At 35.2% G+C, this 24,047-nt stretch overlaps 2 protein-coding genes across 2 annotated transcripts; one reads left to right on the forward strand and one right to left on the reverse strand.

Annotated features, from left to right (window-relative positions):
* The first annotated feature begins 4,649 nt into the window (after window positions 1-4,649).
* Window positions 4,650-7,581, forward strand: LOC9312855 (protein SHOOT GRAVITROPISM 5). Its single transcript, XM_002875055.2, has 3 exons — window positions 4,650-5,278; window positions 5,582-5,984; window positions 6,585-7,581. Exons 1-3 carry the CDS (start codon window positions 5,119-5,121, stop codon window positions 7,357-7,359), a joined length of 1,338 nt encoding a protein of 445 aa, XP_002875101.1. The 5' UTR covers window positions 4,650-5,118; the 3' UTR covers window positions 7,360-7,581.
* Window positions 7,582-14,182: 6,601 nt separating this feature from the next.
* LOC9311170 (serine/threonine-protein kinase BRI1-like 2) lies at window positions 14,183-17,854 on the reverse strand. Its single transcript, XM_002876741.2, has one exon. The coding sequence runs from the start codon at window positions 17,768-17,770 to the stop codon at window positions 14,333-14,335; it is 3,438 nt and encodes a 1,145-aa protein (XP_002876787.2). The 5' UTR covers window positions 17,771-17,854; the 3' UTR covers window positions 14,183-14,332.
* Between the last annotated feature and the right edge of the window lie 6,193 nt (window positions 17,855-24,047).

A 24,047-nucleotide genomic window follows, 5' to 3' on the forward strand; every position in this document is an offset into this window, starting at 1 on the left:
TCGTATTATACAATTTGTGTTTATTTTCTTGGCAGCATTTTAGAGTTTATGGATGTATGCCAAACTTGAGAATGAAGGCATGAGACCAAATATCCGAATAAAATGAGTAATGATGTATCAGGAATGTTCCTTTTCAGATAAATAACTAAATTATGTTTATATTATTTTTATTATAAAAATATAAATAAGTGAAGATAAAAAGAAAAGATAAAGAGAATCAAAGGGAGGAGTTGGGGGAGATGATGGCATTTCTTTGCTTTGTAAATTTGGAGCATGTGACTTGATCCTTCTTTCCAACTCAAATCTCCTTACTTTATTAATTCTCTTAAATTAACTTCTTATATTTTACCATGTTTATGATCAAATTTATCTTTATTATATAGTTAATGTTTGTTAAGATATCCTAGGTAAATATACCTGAATGTCCAAAAACTAGGTCTAAGACTAAGAGCTACAATATCTTTATACTTTAGATATAAATTTCAACTTTTTTGCTATAACTTTTAACCTTGGATCAACCACTTGACCTTTGTATTTATGACTATATAAACAAATTTTTCTCTTGAAATAAATTATTAACTACAATTTATCTTAATTATTTTTTTCTTACTCACCAAAATTGATCTCTCAATTCATCATTTTCTTTCTTTCTCTATGATCTCTTAATTACTACATTCTGTAACTTTGTATATTGGTTTTTATAATTCACGAGTTCGGATACTATCGATAAAAACAAGACCATTGTATTTCGTTTAACATGTTTTGTTTTCTTTTTGAAATTTTCTTTCATTTAACATGTTGTCCCGAAAAGATTATAAACTACAAATTTAGAATTTTGTAGTCCCGAAATAAATATCATGTATTAGAAAATAAATAATCAATGGTAATAATCGTACCTTAGTGATGGCTTTAGTTGGAACCACACTAAATCCGGGAATTACACTGTAAAATCCGGTTATTGGGCCGCGAGCGTTTTATCTCGTCCTACTTGTGACCTCCCTTTTCAGGGGCCGGGTGTTTCGACACTACAGGCACAAGTATGGAAGCTTAAAACTACGCGAAAGCTTATGCATTTCGCATGGCAATGTATCTCGGGATGTCTAGCCACATCCCAAAGACTTGTAAACCGTCATATTGGTACAGACAAAGGTTGTCCTCGATGTGGCGGTGAAGAAGAATCTATCAATCATCTACTTTTTGAATGCCCGCCCTCTAGGCAGGTTTGGGCTTTATCCCCTATTCCCTCTGCGGGACATCTTTTCCCTCGAAATTCCCTTTTCTATAACTTTGACTTCCTCTTTTGGCGAGGCCGGGAATTTGGAATTGAAGAGGATGTGCTAGAACTCTTTCCATGGATACTTTGGTATATATGGAAAAGCCGTAATAGATTTGTATTCGAAAACATTAGGGAGCCTCCCCTCGAGATTCTAAATTTGGCCTTAAAAGAAGCATCGGTCTGGAAACAAGCCTTTTTGAATGGTATGTCAAATACCGAGGCTCTTGATCGCACGCTTCTGAACCTTTCCCCTCATCCTCAGACATCGGAATGTCAGGTAGATGCCTCATGGCACTTAGAAGATACTTTAAGCGGACATGGATGGGTATTAGTTGATCAAGATCGGATCCTTCATCTCGGTCTCAAGAGTTCGAGAAGAAGTCTTTCACCGCTCCATGCGGAAGTGGATTCTTTGTTGTGGGCAATGGAATGTTTGATCTCGCTAGGAGTCACCTCTGGCGCCTTCGCAACAAATTGCTCCGACATGATATCACTTCTCGATAATCAAGAAGATTGGCCAACTTTTGCAGCAGAATTGGCCTCTTTCCGGTCTCTTCGTTGTTTTTTCCCTTCTTTTAGTATTCGTTTTATTCCTCGTCGTTTTAATACTCGAGCTGACTGTTTAGCGAGAAAAGCTCGGGCTCGGAAGAGTTTTTTTTCCCATGTAAGCAATTCGGTTCCTGAATGGCTCTCCCCAGCGGAGAGTCTATCTTTCCGATAACTTAATTTAAATGGTGTTTGATGGAAAAAAAAAAAAAAAAAAATCGATAAGCAAGTGGGTTAAGTAAGAGTTGGTAGAGTAATCTCATCTTAGGAAATGATTACAAACACGATCTCATTTCTTTCCTTTATACAAAGCTGTCACCATAACTCGATCACATCTTCTCGTCTAATTTGTTCTATTTTTCCTTTCGGTCCATTTGGAACCAATTTTAGACAACTGACAAAAACACATTATGAGGTATCATCTTTTGTTTCTTTTATCAGAAAATTAATTTGTTATTCGACAATAACGAAAAAAAAAAAAAAAAAACTAGTAGGGATAAAGCTAAGGAATACATATGCCAATTACAATTGAAAAAAAAAAACGAAAAAAATGATTACACGTTTTATTATATTTTTAGTCGCTTTGTTTAGTTGAACCCTTGTTAATTACTAGAGATAATGTGTTAAGATAACAGAACTTATGATTCAGAATTTCTAGATCATAATAATGATTAATTTTGGCAGTTTTCATATGATTTAATTCCACAGACAGACACATATGTATTCACACACAAAAACTGTTTTATAATTTATTACATTCTTGATCGACTAACACTCTTGGATCTGTTAATGAAACCTTCCTAAGGAATGACTCAGAAGAAAGGCAAAAGCCTAAAAGGAATCGACAGTGGAGAGTGGAGGAAAAAAGACGTCACGTGAGTAAGACATCAGGTCACGTGCGGGATCGAATATGAATTTATTAAAATAGGGTTTATATACATTACTAATATTACTACTGACGAAAAAAAAAAAAAAATACATTACTAATACTAGAATTTAACCCGCGGTACACCGCGTGGCTATATTTTTTTAAAAAATATAATGTTATTTTTTAAAGTTTAACTGAAGATATATCATATTAATTTGTATTTTTAAATGTAGATATCTATCTATGTATTATCTAGTGTATGATTACTATTGTTTAGGTTTCAATTTTTAAAGTATAGATACGAAAACATACATTTTTTTTAAGTAACGATGTATGGTGGATTTTAAAATTTTGAATATTTGACTCCGAAGTATACCGTGGGTCGGTTTTTTAATAACTAAAAATTTTAAGTTGTATTTGTTTTGTTAATATTGTTTCTTTTGTTTTGTGTTTAAGATTGTATAATTGTATTTTGATTGTTAATTTTAGGATTTCATCCTTAATATACCGTTATTAATATCGACCCAAACCCGTCATTCCATATAAACCCGTCTATATTATCCCATTAGCTAAATTATTAGTGTTATAAAATCCAAGAAAATAAATTATTATTGTAATAAAATCCAATAATTTTAGGATCTCACCCGTGGTATACCGTTCTTTGAATGATTTTAAATTTATATTACTAATATATATTTTAAATTTATCATATAAAATATATGATTTCAGGTTTTTGTGTTTTTATTTTATTTAAATAAAGCAACGGCTTAAATGATGACATATATAGTTTTTTTCTTGTATGTGTATATAATTTTTCTATGTGAATATTTTAATTATTATAAATTAGTATTTTTATTACTATGCAAAATGTTAATATAAATATTTGCTATAAAAGTTTTTTGAAGATATATGGAAAGATTGTGTAGAGATTTTTAAAAACAAATTAGGCAAGATATTGTTTGGTTCATATCTTTTATTTAAATTTTGTAAAAGTAAATAATAAATGCCAATGGTATTCTTTGTAAATACATTCCAACTCCAGGATTTATTTGTTAAAAGTCATCCAAAAATGTATATATAGACTACTTTCACATTTACTCTTGGCTTGAACTATATTTTTACGTATGCATATTTTGATTCATTTGTCTTTTTTCTCCCCCTAACTATGTATGGGCACTAGTACATCCATAATAATAAGCCAAATAGAAAAAATAATAGTTTGTCTGCATTATTGTAAACTTACAGAATTTGGTATTTAATGCAATTATGCAATTTTATCCTTGGATTATTCACAAGAACCATATACCTTTTTTTTCTCTCTTTGTTTCCAAGTGTAATTCGAAAAGAATCTTAACATGTATGTGGACCAACCTTGGAAACATGATGACATAACATTCATATATAGTTTAACAATAATGGAACGCAAGATCATGTATTAGTGATGTATAATCACACTATTTATAGGACTTGAGAGTGACAGTCAAAAAGTTAATTAGAAGTATGTTAACCTTATTATTTAATTGCTTCTTACATCATCTAAGAGTTATAGCACCAAATCAATATTTATAACGTTCTCTCCTAATTTGCAGATACAATAGAACTATTGATATTTTAGTCTCTAACCTACATAATATTTTGATTGATATAAATTCCACACAAATCAATGAAAGGTAAGCCTTACATGTGGACGTATGATCTCATATTTTTTTCATTTGTTAGAGGAAACTCATGTAGATAATCACAAACATAAAAGAAAATGTTTCAAAATTATTAAAAAATAATTTGTGAAGGTTCAAGAAAATCAGACAAATTCATCAATCAGACAAGATATGGGTCCAAGCCAAAAAATTCATATATCCAACATGCTCTAAGAAACAAAGTCTAAAAAATAAATACAAAATAACAAAAAGAAAAATCTAAATCTAAATAAATACCTCACCTTATCTCTCCTACTCTAGCTACACGAGTGTATGTATAGATTTTACGCAATGATGGCACAGTGCAATGATCTTTATAAGTAGAAGCAATATAGACATCAAAGACCCCTTACTTGCTCTCAACTCTCAAGTGTATATGAGAGAGAAATAGGTTTTTTGATGAAGAGTCAAAATAGCAAAGAGAGCTAGAGTGAGAGAGACCCAAAAAAATTAAAAAGCTTTCATCATATTAACATAAGAGAACTTTGAAGAGCCTACCAAAAAGTTTGAAAAGCCTTTGTTGCAGAAAGCTTAAGAGAGCTTTTTCTCTCCCCCTATATCTCTATTTCTCTTTATTACCTTTCCTCTTCTTTGTAAAGCTGAACCCTCCACTATCTCTTCTTCTTTCATAATTTTTTTTTGTCTCTGGGTCTTGTTGTTTCATCAAATCAATCTCTAGTATCCAAACACAATAAAGTCAAAAAAGAGAGATCAAGAAAGTATAGTAATTGATGAGAACAGATCAAGTGATGTTGTCCAACAAGAACACAAACACATGTTGTGTGGTTTCTTCTTCTTCTTCTGATCCTTTCCTCTCCTCTTCAGAAAATGGGGTCACCACCACAAACACATCCACTCAGAAGAGGAAAAGAAGACCTGCAGGTACACCAGGTAATAATAAATCCCCACTACAGAAAAATTAATTTTCAAAATCTTTTTTTCTTGTTTTTATTTTCTAATGAAAATTTTCAGCTCATGGGTATTATTGGGTTTCTCTTAAACCCCATTAGAAATACAAGTTTTTTATAGGTTTGATTTTAAAGTTTAAGGTTTTTTTTATTCTTCTTTTTACCAATTTCAAAGTTTATAGGTATTAATGGGTTTCCCTTGTTTGCTCTTAAACCCCATTTAAATTCTCAACTTTTAATAATTAAGACATGTGTTTTGATGGGTTTTGCCTTATCTGCTCTTCAGATCCAGATGCAGAAGTTGTGTCTTTATCACCAAGAACTCTTCTTGAATCAGACAGATACATATGTGAGATCTGTAACCAAGGGTTTCAAAGAGACCAGAATCTCCAGATGCATCGAAGACGTCACAAAGTTCCATGGAAGCTTCTTAAAAGAGACAACAACATAGAGGTGAAGAAACGAGTCTATGTTTGCCCTGAACCCACTTGTCTTCACCATGATCCTTGTCATGCTCTCGGAGATCTTGTCGGTATCAAAAAACATTTCAGAAGAAAACATAGTAACCATAAGCAATGGGTTTGTGAGAGATGTTCTAAAGGTTATGCTGTTCAATCTGATTACAAAGCTCATCTCAAAACTTGTGGTACTAGAGGACATTCTTGTGACTGTGGTCGTGTCTTCTCCAGGTATAATTTCTTGTTCCCCTCTATCATTTGATTTTTTATTTTTTAATTATTTTTGGACCCATTTTATCAGTTAATTATTGGTACTATATATTAATTCTTGAAAGATATGCACACTTTTGGACGTATTTGTTAAGTATTTCTAAAATATACAAGTAATTTGGCTCTGTTTGTTTTGTATATTTAGGAGATCATATAGAAAGTCAAATATAGAAAATTATTCTAGCGACCCAAAACAAAGGTTGATAGTTATAGTACTATTTGATTTGACTATCCTTCATGATTTTTACTAATTCTGTGCATTGATGTGTATGCATCAGAGTTTTTTAAATATTTCTCTTCACTATTTAAACGGTTTTTGTGACATAAAAAGAAAGTTAAATCTTTCAGATTAATGACATTGACCCCAATCTATAAAGAAATGTTATATGTTTTTCGGCTGTTATTGGACCTAAACTCATATTAATAATATATATTTTGAGTGCAAAGTTAACGACGTTTAAACAGAAAAAAAAAAACTAATATAAAATCATTAACTTTGTCACTTCATAACCCTACGTCATATGTAATTATATAATTGATAGGTTTCTTTTCTTCGTTTAGGGTGGAGAGTTTTATTGAACATCAAGATAACTGTTCCGTACGGAGAGTTAACCGTGAACCGCCTCTACCGCCACAAACCGCGGTAGCAGTCCCGGCATGCTCCTCTAGAACCGCCTCAACCGTCAGCACTCCGTCTAGTGAAACCAATTACGGCGGTGCAGTTGCGGTTGCGACTCCTCTGCCTCTAGAAGGCCGTCCAATTCATCAGAGAATCTCATCTTCAATTCTCACCAACTCATCAAACAATCTCAACCTAGAACTCCAGCTTCTTCCACTATCATCCAATCAAAACCCTAATCAAGAAAACCAACAACAAAATGTTAAAGAACCATCTCATCATCATAATCAGAATCATGATACCACAAACTTAAACCTTTCCATTGCACCATCATCATCATATCAACATTACAACAACTTTGATCGTATAAAAGAGATTATGGCGAGCGAGCAAATCATGCAGATGGCGATGAAGGAGAAATCTTATGCAGAGGAAGCTAAAAGAGAAGCGAAGAGGCAACGAGAGATAGCGGAAACCGAGTTTGCAAATGCTAAAAAGATAAGGCAAAAAGCACAAGCTGAACTCGAGAGAGCTAAGTTTTTAAAGGAACAATCGATGAAGAAGATAAGCTCAACCATCATGCAAGTCACTTGTCAAACTTGTAAAGGACAGTTTCAAGCAGTTGCGGTTCCGGCGGCTGCGGCTGACGAGACGTCTCTTGTCGTGAGTTACATGTCGTCAGCGAATACCGACGGAGAGTTGGAAAATGGATTTTAAGTAAAACAAAAAAAAAGCATAAGATATTTAAATTAAGGTAACTTAAATATATTTTTGTGTATTACTTACCCGATCGGGTTGTGTTAATTTTTTGAATTACCATATATTATGTCATGGTTGTCATATAGTTGTTAATCTTTGGTCCAACAGTATTACTATATGTGTCGTGTCTATTTTACTCTCATTAACAAAATCTAATGTTTAGTTAGGTTTGAGAAATAATACTTCATGTAAATTAGTACAAAGTGGGTAAGTTATAAGTTGCTTGGCACGAGTATATGGAGTGATGGGAAATGTACTATTAGGATGTCGTTTTGGTCCGTGACCGTTACACTTATAACGAGGTTCATAAACAAACATCGTTTCATCTTTCGTTAGATTCGGACAAAAAGTGTTGATCTATAATGATGATAAAACAGCCCGACCCATTTTTACTTCTTGTTATTACAACTTTTAGCAAATTTTCTAGCTACTCATTTATTGTCTATGGAAATAAATTTTACAGAGATTCCTGATTTTTTAAAAGGCATAAAAAATAAATATAATAATTTATAAAAAATGCATGCCCAATAATTGTACTGTTCACACATATCACCAATACTCAAGATAGTCCATATTAGATTTTATATAGAATTGGTCGTTGGATTCTAAATTAACCAACTAGTATAGTAGTACTATTTAGTCTGGTTAATAGGCCTGAGCAAAATACCCGGAACCGAATACCCGAACCAAAAAACCCGAAAAATACCCGAACCGAACCCGAACCCGATTTTTAAAAATACTCGAATGGGTCCTAATCTCCTACCCGAAAAAAACCCGAACCGAATCCGAACCGAATCCAATACCCGAATGTACCCGAATGTACCCGAATACAAATATACACCTAAAAATATTAGTTATATTTATATTTATAATACCCGAAATACCTAAAATTATAATCATAAATCCGAATATATTAGGTATTTTTGAGTAATTCGGATACATTTGGATATATTTGGTTAAAAAGTAACTAATGATGTAGTTTTCTTTTGGGTAATTTTAGTATTTTTAGATATTTTTGGTTATATTTGGGTAAAGAGTAACCAATGTATTTTCGAGAAATCGGGTATTTCGGTTAGATTTGGGTATATATGAGTTAAAAACCCGAATCCGACCCGAACCCGAAAATATTTCGGGTATTTTTGGTTATTTTCAGATATTTTGTTTTTTTTTTATTAAAATACCCGAACCGACCCGAAGCCGAACCGAACCCGAACCAAATTTTTAGAATACCCGAATGGGTCTTGACCCCCTACCCGAATAGACCCGATACCCGAAAAAAAAGAACCGAACCCGAACGGGTACCCGAATGCCCAGGCCTACTGGTTAACTAAAAAATAGACAGTTTTGTTCAAAAAAAAAAAAAACTAAAAAATAGACAGTTAAAAAACACATAATATTTTTGAGAGATTGATAAATAGACACTTATCAAGTTGTTGTGCATTATTCATGTGTGATTAGTTGAAGTGTTGAACATTAGTATAAAATTTGAAACGGAGACCACATTGCGTTAAGAAGATAAACTCCATCGAAAAACTTTGTGGTGTGATAAACAAAATTTGGTGTGCATCTTTGACAAAAAAAAAAAAAAAATGGTGTGCAAGTCGTACCAAAATAATAGGGAGTATAGTACATGTTTAACTTGTTAAGCCACGTGATTGATATGATATATACATTTGAGATATCTTAATTAATACATTATGGGGTTCCTACATTATGGTGATTATTCATGTTTCTAGCCAAACATTTTTAGCTAAACTTTTTATATAAAAAAAACCCCCAAATATTTTTAGATTGGACAGGTCTATGATGTATGAACATACATAATAAATGAATGTCGATACATGAAAGAGAAAGAGTTTGATTGGGGCAAGTATATAGATACATACATATATGCATATATAGCAAAGAAAATATAAAAAACAAAAATAAGACGATCTTTTGCGTATGAGATTGAAGAAGCACTACAAAAATCTAAAATCCGAGGTGGGTTTGGTTTTTGTACATCTTTTGGGACCAATTCCGATGCAAAAATTAGGAGGATATAAAGACTTTAATAATGAGGACTTGAAGAAATGAATAAGAAATGACATGAATGTCTGTCTGAGAGAAATAAGAAGTGGGTTAAGTAAATAAGAGAGTGACAAATGCCTGCCCGTTACTCCGTTTCAACTCTATGGCACTGAAAACCATGGCGGTTTTTTCCCCGTTGCATTTAATGTGCACTCAATTGCATTGAAAGTGACTATTTCTCTCTCTCTCTCTCGTTTTCATCATTTGTGCCAACACGCAGAGAGGTTGCAGATTCTGCAGCTATGTTTGTCACAGAAAGAGAGGTGGAGAGAGAGACAGAGAGAGAAAGAGATAGCATATTAGGCTTTCTCTATACCAATGGCCAAACACATGTGTGTAGTATACAGAGCCGTAGTGGAATAGAAGCGGATGAGGCAAGGGCTGCGGCCCTTGTTATGTTTAAAACAATTTTCGGCCCTCTAAACAACAAGAATTACTTTAGCCTAGTGACTTTGCTAGGTATTTTCTAGTAAATGAACCTGAGTTCGAGTCTCTAGGTAGTATATATGTATTCATATGTTTGATGATGGTTTATGTCACAAACTCGTGAATGTATGTAATAATGTCTAACCATATGTATAAAATGATGGAATTCATGTAATAATGTTATATATATGCACTTCCAACACGATTTGTTTATCGCTAAATGCATGCAGTAGCGTACTTTGAGATTATAAATTGTAATTGCTTCAAATCAAAAGAAATATATTATAGTTGCTCGGACCATCTATAATACACAGTTGGTTTTAGGAGTTGTAACGAATTAAAATAAAAAAAAAAGGAAGAACAATGGAACGTGCAACACAAAAAAGGGTTTAGCTTTTTACCAAAAAAAAAAAAAAAGGGGTTTAGCTTTATATCTCTAAACCCTTTTTTAAGAAGAGCATGTGCATATGCCGAAGATTTAGTCGTTTGATTTTGGTTACTTATAACGAATTTTACCTTATATATGTCCATGGACCATGTACATGGATTATATGACTCATATTTCATGGATTATATATTGTCATTATTAAAATGTTTAAATTTAATGATATGATAAAGAGATTTGTGGAGTAGTAATAATGTAATATTAAATAACTAATGACACCCGATATATAAATAGGTCGACCGCACATTAGCTAGCCATCTTAATAGAATATTTTTCAAACTCACGAGTCCGAGCAAACGATAATAGAAGAAAACTAAATTAATACAATATTATATATCTAAATCCGGAACTTTTTGGTTCCAAAACTAAAATAAAAACAATAGCATATGATCAAAAATACCAAAGAATTCTGCAGAAACAAATCATTTTTTTCATCTAATAACAATTAGAAGTTTCATATAAAACAAAACCATTTATAGCCTCTTTTAAGCCAGAGATTTTTATTTGTCAACAATGTAAACAAAAGCTTTGCTACTTGTCAAAAATATTGAAAAAGAAACAGGCTAATATATAATTATTGGATTTTAATAATAATGTACTTTTAGTTGTTGGATTTTGAAGTGGCTTAGCATGAAAATCTCTCATCACATGGGATTGCTTCATACTTCCAACAAAGGAACAACCATATGCTTAACTTTTATGTCATGACAAAGATACCCCTCACTTCCTGTATGAGTCGACACCCTTTATTCAATGGGTATTTTCGTCCTCTTATTTGTTTACTTACTTGTTACTACTTACTAGTACCATATTCTATTTCTAAATTAATTCTTTTGTTTTTATAAGGAAATCCAAACATTTTGGTTTCGGTTAGCCTCCTGTAATAAAATTGAACGTTTCGTAACAATATTGTTCAATCAAAGTTTGTTTTAATTATACAGATAAATTTCAAAAACAATGTACATATAATATAAACGTTGCGTATTTGTTGGCTTGTAGATTTATTTAATTATTAAAGATGAATCAGCTGAGGTTTGTCTTTATTTGCTTAAATATGTGTAAGATAATATTAAAGCTCGCTCTATTATATGGATGGACCTTTTTACTATATCTGTGTTTTGCACTGAAACCTGAGGCATTTTATTTTTTTGTCTTTTTCAGTTTTGTTCTTATATTAGCTCTTAGTAATTAATTTTTTTTTTTTTTTTGATAACCCAGTATCCAGACCACACAGTGATCTGACTAGCCCACTGGGCCTAAGCCCGCGTCACATGGATTTTTAAGCCTCCACTTAAGGGCCCCCTGATAAACTAGTGGTCTGGGGCGCCTGAGCAAGTCCGCAGGTAAATTCCCAGGTGGCCACAGGAGTGAGAGAGCGAAACTGCGTCTGGGGAGGATCGATCCCTGGCCTAGACCAACAGGGCGATCCTTCCAACCAAACGAGAACCATTCGCCCACCACCATGTGGTTTAGTAATTAAAATTTGGCATTTTCCTTTCTCATTAAATTCCAAATATCTTTAAATCTTCAGAATTTGTTCAATTTCCTTTATGAATATACGTGTACTTTGATAATGTTTGCCCATGACACAATTTGTTCTTTGTTATCTTCCATTTAGACACTTTCCATTGTTTTCTCTAATAATTCAGTCACTTTTTTAATATGATTTTGTTTCAGATAAGACATGCAACATGCAATGCAATAGTACGGGTTAATTTAAAGATAAATTCATTTTAACCTAAATAATGATATTCTAGTTTTAACTGTTTAGAATAATTAGCGGCATTATGATCTATGAATCAATCTATCATCTATGATATGAAAATGTATTATTTGTTTGCTTTCATTAATTTCTTCAACCTTTTATACGATGTGACAAGTCAACTGTACTACCATTTGTTTTCCAAAAGAAAAAGGCTTATTTATATAGGGAATACTGAATATACAAAACAAATAATTGGTGCTTACAAAACAAATTTTGGAAACAAATTACGTTTAGTAAGACCAACATTTTTTTGTTTTGTTTCCAACAAGAAAGAGATAAGGCTGTGAGAAAGTGTCAGATCACAGGAAAGGAAACATGCATTGTGGCATTGTTAGCTAAAAGAAACAAAATTCGAATTGTGACATATAAAAACAAAAGAAAAACATCAATATTCTTGCGAGGATTTGATTCATATCTTACTGTTTTATATTAACCTATATATCAAAATTGCAGTGAGGGGAGTGTTCTTCTAGAAAAAGTTGAAGAAAAGGACGAGAAAAAGTTAAAAAGTAACAGTGAAAAAAGTAAAGTAAGACAAAATTATTTACATATTTTTTGATGTAACACAGTAACAGAGGAAAGAGAAAAACTATTTGATTGCAGTGTGGGTTTGCAGAGACAAATATACCCCGCGCGCGCCTGCAAAATCCTCTACTCTGTTTTGTTAATTTACAAATTTACCCCTTTGGATAGATAGATACCACTAGGCCTGGACATTCGGATATCCGTTCGGGTTCGGTTTTTTTTTTTCGGGTATCGGGTTTATTCGGGTAGGGGATCAAGACCCATTCGGGTATTCTAAAAATTTGGTTCGGGTTCGGTTCGGCTTCGGGTCGGTTCGGGTATTTTAATAAAAAAAAAACAAAATATCCAAAAATAACCAAAAATACCCGAAATATTTTCGGGTTCGGGTCGGGTTCGGGCTTTTAACTCATATATACCCAAATCTAACCGAAATACCCGATTTCTCGAAAATACATTGGTTACTCTTTACCCAAATATAACCAAAAATATCTAAAAATACTAAAATTACCCAAAAGAAAACTATATCATTAGTTACTTTTTAACCAAATATATCCAAATGTATCCGAATTACTCAAAAATACCTAATATATTCGGATTTATGATTATAATTTTAGGTATTTCGGGTATTATAAATATAAATATAACTAATATTTTTAGGTGTATATTTGTATTCGGGTACATTCGGGTATTGGATTCGGTTCGGGTTCGGTTCGGGTTTTTTTCGGGTAGGAGGTTAGGACCCATTCGGGTATTTTTAAAAATCGGGTTCGGATTCGGTTCGGATATTTTTCGAGTTTTTCGGTTCGGATATTCGGTTCCGGATATTTTGTTCAGGCCTAGATACCACCGTCGAGATGTCTTGTCACACGTGAATTCTACTTTTTTTTTTTTTTTTTTTTTTTGGGCAAACGTGAATTCTACTAAGATATTATTATTTCTCTGCTCTCCACTTTCACGTAACATCTTATTTATATACACAAATACTGGAGTATTGTTTATAGACTTATAGGTTATAGTCTTATAGATTTGCGCATTTTTCAAATAATGATGATTTTGAGACCTAATTCTCTAAATAATGATGATAATACCGTTGTTAAGGTGTAAATAATTTCTTTTAAATAACTAGACAACCACCTACTTGATCTGCTAATTGTCCATGGCGAATCTTCACATCAATAAGTATCTCAGTTCGTGCTGAATATCTAATAATAAATTCACACATCTTAGTGAAGTAACACATATAGTCTCTTTTGTGTTTGAAATACTTTTCTCACAAAAAAATACTGCCCACGAATGTTGTCTTATAGAGTGTGAGATTTTCATAGGCCTGAAGGAAAAAGAGTCATCATGGGCCTAATGCTTCTAAGTTCTAAATGAATCTTTGTGGCCCAAATATATATTTCGAAACTTCAATTGTTGAGCCCATCTGTATGTTTTCTGTCATTCTGTGTGTGTATAAAATTTGAACATTAGTTCGCATAATTTCGAGAGTTTAAGAAACAATTCACCAACTAAAACTCTGATGTATTATAATCTGTGCAGTTATTTAGTAATGGAATCAGAGTTTAAATTACATTAATAAAGGTTTGATACATAATGAAATTTTAATCATTGATCAACCACACACATTCTCACAAACAAAAAAAAAAAAACAAATTGAAAAACCAAAAAAAAAAAAAAAACAGAGATCATCATGGTCGTTACAAGCTGTTACTGTGACTGTGACTATTATTTTCACTTCCACGAAGTTCTCTCAACGAAGCAACAACTTGTAACATATTTGGCCTCTTTGATGGAAAATCGTCAACGCACCGTAACGCTATCTCCAAATACCTTAACATTTCTTTCACAACCACTGCTCCATCAAAACCTTCTTTTCCATTCAGAGTCTCCGAAGAACCTTCTTTTAGACTTAGAAGGTCTTCATCAATCACTTCCATATGTTTCCCTTCTCTTGCCTTCATCTTCGACCAACCAACTAAATTCGTTTCACCAAACTCTTCTTTATCCGTTGGTCTTTTCCCGCTTAAAATCTCGAGCATTACTACTCCGACTGAGTACACGTCGCCTTTCGCTGTACATCTGAAACTCTGGTAATACTCTGGTGGTACGTAACCTGGCGTGCCTGCCAAGGTACTTACACTCAAATGTGTGTCTAACGCGCTGATCAGTCTCGCCATTCCGAAATCTGAAACTCTTGCTTCCATGTCTTGATCGAGAAGCACATTGCTTGATTTCATATCGCGGTGGATTATATGAGGGATACAGTTGTGATGCAAGAAGCAAAGCCCTTTTGCTGCTCCTTTCGCAATCTTTTTCCGTTCTTCCCAGTTCAAGATCCTCCGTTTTTCGCCTGTTCTCGGTCCGTGAAGCACCTCCTCGAGGCTTCCGTATTGCATAAACTCGTAAACGAGCAATCTCTCTTCACCAATTTTACAGTATCCCAAGAGCGGTACAAGGTTTCGGTGTTTGATCTTCCCTAAGGTTTCCATTTCCGCCATAAACTCTCGATCTCCTTGACAACTAAGTCTAATGAGCTTCTTGATTGCCACGGAAGAACCATCTTTAAGCGTCGCTTTGAAAACCTCGCCGAATCCACCATGTCCAATCATACTCGCGGCCGAGAATCCATTTGTAGCCTCGATAAGCTGCGAAAACTTAAGCTTCCTCAACTGTCGCTGAAACGTCGCTACATTAATACTCAACGGCTCTTTCTCCTTCTCAATCTTCCATGTCGTGGCGGAATTAACCGCCTGCAAACTGTGAAGCATCTTTGCATCTTCCGCGTCTCTCTTCCTCGCACGAACAGCAATCGCCCAAACGATCAAAATACAAACCGAAGCAGCGGAAATCAACACTCCCAAAACAATACTATTCGCCCAAGAAGCAGCCGTAGTTCCGTGCTTAGCACGTTTCCTTTCCTCCGGTCCAGCAGGAAGCTGATTGTTTCCATTCTTACATTCCGGTAAAGGAACACCGCAAAGTCCCGGATTATTCGCATACTGTGTCGCTGGAAGCGTGCTAAGCTGACCTCTCTGAGGAATCGGACCGGTCAACTCGTTATTTGACAAATCAATCTGCACCAAGAAAGACAAATTCGAGAAAGATTCAGGGATTTGACCCTGTAACCGATTATCCGAAGCATCGAACACACCGAGATTCTTGAGCTGACCAATCGTAAAAGGAATCTCGCCGGAGAGTTGATTATGCGAAAGCTCAAGAACTTGAAGAGCAATCATTTCTCCAATCTCATCAGGGATTTTACCTCGAAGCTGATTATAAGAAAGATCAAGATACTCAATGGTTTGATATCTTGTGAAAAGACTCAGAATTGGACCTGAATACATTCTTGTGAAGTCACAGCTCTTAAGAGAAGGAATCTGAAGAAGCCTCTCTGGTCTGATCCCTGAGAACTCAACCAAACCTCCAACACCTTTACATGAGTTTCCAACGTTTCTAACAAAAGCCATTGTGTTGCCTGAGAGTAAACCGGAGAGAGCTTTTGAACCGGGTTGACGACCTAACCGGGGTGGGATTTCACCGGTTAAGTGGTTTGTGTTAAGATCAAGCCAAACCAGAGTTGTGCATTTTCCTAGCTCCGGTGGGATTTCTCCGGTGAAATTGTTGTTTCCGAGCTGAAGAACAGCTAACCGGGAAAGGATTCCGAAATCTTTAGGGACTTCTCCGGTTAATCTGTTGCTTGTGAATGAGATCCATTCGATGTTACTGCAATTGAAAAACTCCGGTGGGATTTCTCCGGTGAGTTGATTGTTGTTGAGGATCAAATCTTTTAGGTTTTGTAGTTTTCCGATCTCCGGTGGGATTTTTCCGGCGAGGTTGTTGTACCAAGCGATGAATTGCTCGAGTTTCTGGAGGTTTCCGATCTCCGGTGGGATTGTACCGTTGAGATAATTGAGACTGAGATCAATAGTTCGAAGCTCTGAGCACTGAGATATCGCCGGAGGAATCTCTCCGGTGACGAGATTATCCGGGAGTCTTAGCTCTTCTAGTGAAGCTGCTCCGGGACATAAATCCGGTGGAATCACGCCGGAGAATCGATTCGAGCTGAAATCAGCGATTCTCAAACTCTTGCAAGCAGAGATTGAAGTCGGAAACTCACCGGAGATTAAGTTGTTGCTGAGAAGTAAGATTTGAAGAGATCCAAAACTCCGGAGGATAGTGTTCGGAAACGGACCGGAGATGTTGTTGTTGGAAAGGTCAAGACTTTGTAGCCAAGAACAAGAAGACAACGAATCAGGGATCACACCACTGAAGTTGTTGTAAGAAAGCCGGAGGTTTTGTAATGACCGGCAAGTATCTCCGATCTCCGGTGGGATCCAACCGGTGAGTCGGTTATGCGAAAGATCCAAACTTTGTAAGAGTTTTAGCTCACCGAAAGATTTTGGAATCTGCCCATCGAAGTTGTTGTAAGAAAGATTCAAGCTTTTGAGGTTGGTGCAGTTGATGAGTGAGTCAGGGATATAACCGGAGATACTGTTACCGGAGAAATCAAGAAACGATAAAGAGACGCAAGAAGAGAGAGGAATGGTTAAACCGGAGATTGAACCGGTAATGTTGTTGTAAGAAAGATCAAGGGTTTGGAGTTTCTTGCTGCTTAAGAAAAGATCATTAGGTAACTTTCCGGTGAAGTTATTGTAAGAGAGAGTGATGGAAATAAGATTTGAGTATTTGGAGAAGAAATTTTCAGGGAGGATTCCGATTAAACCGGAGGAAGAGAGTTCGAGGAGGGTTAGGCTTAAGGGAAGAAGAAGAAGAGAGGTTGAGTTTAAAACGAAAAAGTTCTCTGAGAGTTTGAGAACAGAGAGAGAATCAAGAGAGGTAAAAGCATTGAAGGAGACTATTCCGGAGAGGCCACTACCGGAGAGATTAATCTCGGCGACTCTTCCACCGAGACAAGTGACGCCGGAGAATTGACAAGGCGATTTACGAGGTGTCCAATTAGAGAGAATGTTGTTTGGATCGTCTTGTATCATTGATTTGAAAGAGAGGAGTGATAATGAGTCGGTTTTGAGTGAAGATTGGTCGGAGGAAGAAGATAGAGAGAAATGGGTGAGGAGGAAGATGAAGGAGATTTGGATCCGAGTCCGGATCCGAACCCGGATTGGTGAAGTAGTCATTGGAGGGAGGAGTTTGGAGTTTGAATGGAGAAGGAGAAGTAAGTAAGTTGAAACATTTAGATGATAAAGAGATTTTTTTCTCTTTTTAGCGATGCTAAAGCAGAGGACAGGGAAGAAAAAGGGCTTTTTTGAAGAAAAGAAAAAGCTGCTTTTAGGTAATTTATTACTAGTTTTTATTTTTATTGTTGATGCTTATAATTTTTCTATCAATTGTGAGAGAGACTAACATCTTTATCGAATAACGTTTTTTTCGCATATGATTTTTTTTTAATGTTTAATTACCAAGCTTATGATTTTGTGATTGTGATCATGAGTTGAAGTGATTTGTAATTGTATAAGTGACATTAATCTCATATAGAATACATGTTGTTTGATAAAAAAAAATTGTAAGGTATTTAGAAAAATATGTAAAAATATTTAGAAAATATGTAGAATTTTCTCATAGAATAAAACTCTAGTACTTAGAAAAATATGTTTTCAATTTCATTGATTTTTATTTAATTTTCACAAGTTTTATTTAGTTCCATATATATCTTTCTCTAATGATTTCACATTTTTTTTTTTTTTTTTTAATAACCGCGGGTCTCCCAAAGGCTTCCTAGGCCCAATGACTAATCCCACGAGGCTGACAATTCCCCTATATAAACCTGCCAATGGCCGTGCCTTGAACCCTGGTGGCGGAAATCACAGCTGTGACCCCTTTACCACTAGGCCACAAGGCCCGGTTGATTTCACAATTTTAACTCCATGTAGGGATTTTGAACCTTAGAAAGAATTATGATCACTGCTAAATATTTAAATCGAAATTATTTCTATGAGATCTATTAACCAGAAAATATCATCATTTGTATTGTAATAATTTATTTAACCAAAAAAAAACCTTTTACAAAAGAATGACAATGGTCTTGAAAGGAATTCGGGGAGAAAATTATTGCAAACCGAGATACTATATTTCATATGGTAATATGTGTGGTCAAAAAAATATTTGGGACCCAATTTAGTCATCATTTGCATCGCATATGAAATTTTTTTTGTAAAATTTGGTTGATCCAATGTTCACTGTCAAGGCAGAGGCGTGGGGGAATGAACAGAGAAGTGACTTTACAAATTACAATAACAAACTTTAATGTGGCTCTCTTCTTTTTACATTTCTATGTGATTTTAATTGGTATAGTATCATATTATATGCCATAGATGAGCCTTTATATCATGTTCCAAGTCACACACTCCATCCTTTTCATCATTATGCTGCCCTCTTCCACCAAGTTTATGAGTAGATTTGTATGAATTAAGCAAAATATATATTAGCTTAATTATTTCCTCCAACGAAAAGGAAAATGCTATTTTGCTAAGTTCATTGATAAATAATCATATACTCAAGTCATATTTTTAAATGTTTCAATTGGTTATACTCTAGCTACCATTCAATTGCACAAAAAACTATTTCTTTAAGATCAATAGTTTCTAGTAAGAAATAATTATTCTTAGAACATTTTTCCATTACAATTAATAGTGCAAATCTTATCACGTATAGTGAGTGTGATTGTGTGTTATAATATTTCACACTATTGAAGACTACAAAGTAGTATATTTTATTGATTCTATTTAATAAATAAAGGACCGAATAGTGGAGAGTAATAGAGAAAAAGGCCCACAAAAGAAACAACATCAATTAGCTCGTGGTTTAGTGGCATGAGAGGTTATGATTCCTTTGGCCCCAATATTTTTTAAATACTTCTTTATTAAATTCTTCTTTTCACTAACACTAATTCTTATATATCTTTTTTGTATGAATTGTTCAGAATTCTCTTGAACGTCAGTTTATTTGACCGCTCAATAAGTAATTCCAATCGAAATCAGACTAAATTCCAATTTAGTATGAGAAGTAAGTGCATATACAAAGATTGACTTGTGCCGATAAAGGATCAACATTGAAAAATATTCAATAAACGGTTTAGTTATTTTTCATTCAAACGGTGTAGTTTGTATTTGAGTTTTTGTTTGGATTCATTAAATCTTTTATGTGTCTACGAGTGAATTAGTTTGAGGATTCAAATTGGTACAATCGTGTGTTGTTTGAGGATTCATTCAACAAACTCACATCTCCATCACTATCTTCTTCAATCCGACCACTCTAGTTTCGAATTTTTGCTTCTGTTTATTAAATCATTGGGTTGATTCCCATATTTACATCGTACATATGTAATACATTTTGGGGTTACCATAAAGTTTACGAGATCTTAAGAGCAAGATTTTGTCTTTATTAAAAGAGAAACAATCCAAAATAGGAATAATAGTTTTTTTTTTTTTTTTTTTTTTTTGTCATCCGAAATTAATTAACACTCAGAAAAGCCATTCCTGAGGAATGTTGTTTACATATGTGATGTGACGCGGTTCTGTACGAACTTTTCGTGCCAGAGAATCCGCTTTGACATTTGTTCTACGAGAAATTAAAGATAAAGAAAAACTTAAGAATTATTCCTTGTCGCTCTAAAATTCCTCCAAATACACTGAAAACGTCGGCCATTCGGTTGGAGAAGACACCATCTTCACCAGGTCAGAACAGTCTGTAAAAAACGCTACCTCCTGATTATCTGCGCCAATCATACACTTCATCGCCCAGAGAAGGGCCTCGACTTCGGTATGTAATGGAGATAGACTCCTACGGATGTTGGCAGCTCCCATGGTTGGCGGCTCTCCACTTGATGATGTACAAAACCATCCTGTGCCGGAGAACTTATCACTTCCTTTCCATGATCCATCCACAAAACAGCGGTATCCCGAATAAGTTGCTTCAAGTGAGGCAGTCCTCACTCGAGACCGAGTTACCAAATCCACAGGTCCCTGATTTGCATTTATGAGCTCAATTTGCGCTGATTGCCACAATTGTGCCTCTTTTTCCGCTAACCGTAATACCTCTAGTGGGTCACTGTCTACATTTTCAAATATTTTTTCGTTCCTTGCTTTCCAAATATACCAAATAATCCATGGGAAAGCCGATGAGTCAAATTCTGAAGGTACCCTCCAGAATAAGTGATCCATATTCGCGAAGATAGATTCCGTGGGAAAATTCCCCATAACTGTAGGAATTTGTGAAAGCGCCCAAATCTGCCGTGCCAGATGGCATTGGAAAATTGTGTGATTAATCGTCTCCTCTGTTGCGCCACATCGGGAACATCCTACGTCACAATTAACTCCTCTTTTCCGCAAATTCTCCGTAACCGGGACGCAGCCCGTCAAAATCTGCCACAAGAAATAGCGTATCTTTGGTGGACATTGCACTTGCCAAGAATATGCCTTTAGGGGTGTGATATCTGGGCCCATAAAAGATACATTGGTTCCCGACGTATCTAACCTTGTAGCATGATAACCCGATTTAACAGTATATTTCCCGGATTTTGTGAAATGCCAACCCAAAGTATCTTCTTTAGTTGGAGCACCCACTGGTAGGGCACTTATTAAGGCCACATCTTCTGGATCAAAGATCGCCTGTAAGAGATCTACATTCCAAAAGTTCGACCGAGTATCTATCAAATTGTTAACTTTTAAAGACGGATCAACAATTGACCCGTTGCTTTTTGCTGGTCTCGGGAGTTGAGCTGGAATCCAGGGATCCTCCCAAACTGAGATGGTTGCCCCAGATCCGACTTTTTTAATAAGTCCTTTATTAACCAGAGATCTAGCTGAACAAATACTCCGCCATCCATATGATGGCGAGTATGATTTTACCTCCTCCAGAGGATTGGTTTTCCGAAAATACCTCCCTTTGAAAACCTTTGCAAAAAGAGAATCTGGAACCGTAATCAACCGCCATAATTGTTTTGCTAGTAAAGCTGAATTAAAATCATCTACATTTCGAAATCCTAGACCCCCTTCTGATTTGCTGTTGCACATTTTATTCCAAGCCATCCAGTGCATACCTCTGGAGTTCCCATTCGAACTCAACCAAAAATTAGCAACCGCACTAGTGAGTTTTGAAGTGATTGTTTTCGGTAGTCTGAAGCATGACATAACGTAAGTTGGTAATGCTGCAGCTACCGATTTAATCATCACTTCTTTCCCACCTTTCGATAAAAACTTGGCCGACCAACCGTTAATTCTTGTTTGTAATCTCTCTCTCACAAAAGAGAATATTTTTGTCTTAGAACCCCCTAAGCTCTCGGGCAGGCCGAGGTATGATCCCATACCACCGATAGTAGTGATACCCAGGGTAGACTTTATTTCTTCCTTAATCTCATCATCTATCTTATGTCCAAACTGAATAGATGATTTTAAAAAAATTAATTTGTTGTCCTGAGACTGCTTCATATTGTTTTAAAATTCCCAATATTACCCCACATTGGTCCTTATTAGCCTTGCAAAAATATAAACTATCATCCGCAAATAACAGGTGGGAGACCGAAGGGCTTGCATTCGCTACTTTGATTCCTGTTATTAATTTTTCCCGTTCTGCTTTCTTAATATTTGCAATTAGCACTTCCGTACAAAGGATGAATAGATAAGGCAAGAGCGGATCGCCTTGTCGCAATCCCCTCTCTGGTAAAATTAGACCTCTAGGTTGTCCATTAAGGAGAACTTTATATTGGACCGTTGTAACACACCACATTATCCATTTAATCCATTTTTCACAAAAACCCAATTTTCTTAAAACTTTCTCAATGAAAATCAATTCCACTCTGTCGTAAGCCTTACTCATATCCGTCTTAATAGCCATGAACTTCCCTTTACATGAAGGGTTAGTTCTCAGTCCATGAAACATCTCCTGTGCGATGAGAATATTATCCGAAATCAATCGTCCTTCTACAAAGGCCGATTGTGTTTCCAAAATTAGTGATGGTAGAACCGTCTTGAGTCTCTGACAAAGAATCTTCGATATAATTTTATAGCTTACATTGCATAAACTGATGGACCGTAATTCCGTCATCCGTGTTGGCCGTTCCGTTTATGGAATCAGACAGATATTTGTCGTATTTAATCGTTTATCAAAAATTCCATCTTCTAAAAAAGAGTTTACGAGGAACAGAAGGTCCTTTTTAATAGTAATCCAGGCTTTTTGAAAAAATAAAGCGGTCATTCCATCTGGTCCTAGCGCTTTTTCCGGATGCATCATGAATAGAGCCGTTCGCACTTCACTCTCCAATGCGGGTGCCGTTAGAAAATTATTAACCTGATCCGAAATCAGATTTTGAACTTCTGCCAAAGATTCCTCAAAAGCCTCAGGTTTTGTTGTAGTAAAAAGCTCCTTAAAATAAGAAACCGCTATATTTTGAATATCTTTGTCCTCTGCTGACCAAATTCCATGTTCATCATGTAACCCCGTGATTCTATTCCTTGCCCTATTTTGCTTCGTTAGGGCATGAAAATACTATGAATTATTATCTCCTAACTGCATAAAAAAGCTTCTGCTTTTCTGATGCCAATACATTTCCTCATCTCTATAAGCCTCCTTCAACCGTATTGTTAATTCCGTAATCTCTTCCCGTGATCTCCTATCATCACTCTGAGCCACATATAATTCCGACTTTAAGTCCTCAATTATTTTCCGACCATAAGGAGTTAAATCTCTCCGCCATTGCGAAATAGCTCGCCTACAATTAGACAAATTTTCCACAAACTTTCCCTCGCCTAACTCTGTATCCAAATTCCAACCATTTTCAATTGCCTCAAGTAACCCTTCCTTTCCTATCCATCTCTTATCAAACCTGAAACTTCGTTTCCCCCGTGGTATTTTATCCGCAATCGTTGTGATCATCGGTGAGTGATCAGAAGCTACCATTTGTAAGTATTCGACAAATGAATTACAGAACAATTCATGCCAATCTTCGTTCGCTAAAGCTCTATCTAACCGACACCGTACTGGTTTTTTTTCCCGCCATCCTCGCCAAGATAACCAATCTCCGATATATGAGAATTCTAAAAGACCACAATTTTGAATCATTAAATTAAACGGGACAAAAGAAGATGCATGTCTTAGTTTACCACCTCTTTTTTCATGATTTCCGGTTAATTCATTAAAATCACCAATTAAAAACCAAGGTGTATTCCTAGCCAAACTAATTCTTGTTAACCGCTCCCAAACTTGTTCCCTCTTATTGGGAACCGGGTCTCCATAAACAAAAGTGAGATTAATTAATTTACCTTTGTAGGTTGCTTCAATATCGATTAACCGGTTACTTTGATAAATAATTGAGACATTGAAATCATTATTATAAAATAGAGCTAAACCGCCACTACAACCGATAGGATCCACCGTTGTTAAATTTTTATAACCAAAATG

The sequence above is a fragment of the Arabidopsis lyrata genome, assembly GCF_000004255.2.
Source record: "Arabidopsis lyrata subsp. lyrata unplaced genomic scaffold ARALYscaffold_5, whole genome shotgun sequence".
NCBI lineage: Eukaryota > Viridiplantae > Streptophyta > Magnoliopsida > Brassicales > Brassicaceae > Arabidopsis > Arabidopsis lyrata.

Bases quoted from the DNA above. Each gene is read 5' to 3' on its own strand.
- LOC9312855 (XM_002875055.2), top strand. From the start codon at position 5,119: ATGAGAACAGATCAAGTGATGTTGTCCAACAAGAACACAAACACATGT. The intron at 5,279-5,581 runs GTAATAATAAAT...TCTGCTCTTCAG, and splicing joins AAGACCTGCAGGTACACCAG to ATCCAGATGCAGAAGTTGTG. The intron at 5,985-6,584 runs GTATAATTTCTT...TTCTTCGTTTAG, and splicing joins TGTGGTCGTGTCTTCTCCAG to GGTGGAGAGTTTTATTGAAC.
- LOC9311170 (XM_002876741.2), bottom strand. From the start codon at position 17,770: ATGACTACTTCACCAATCCGGGTTCGGATCCGGACTCGGATCCAAATC.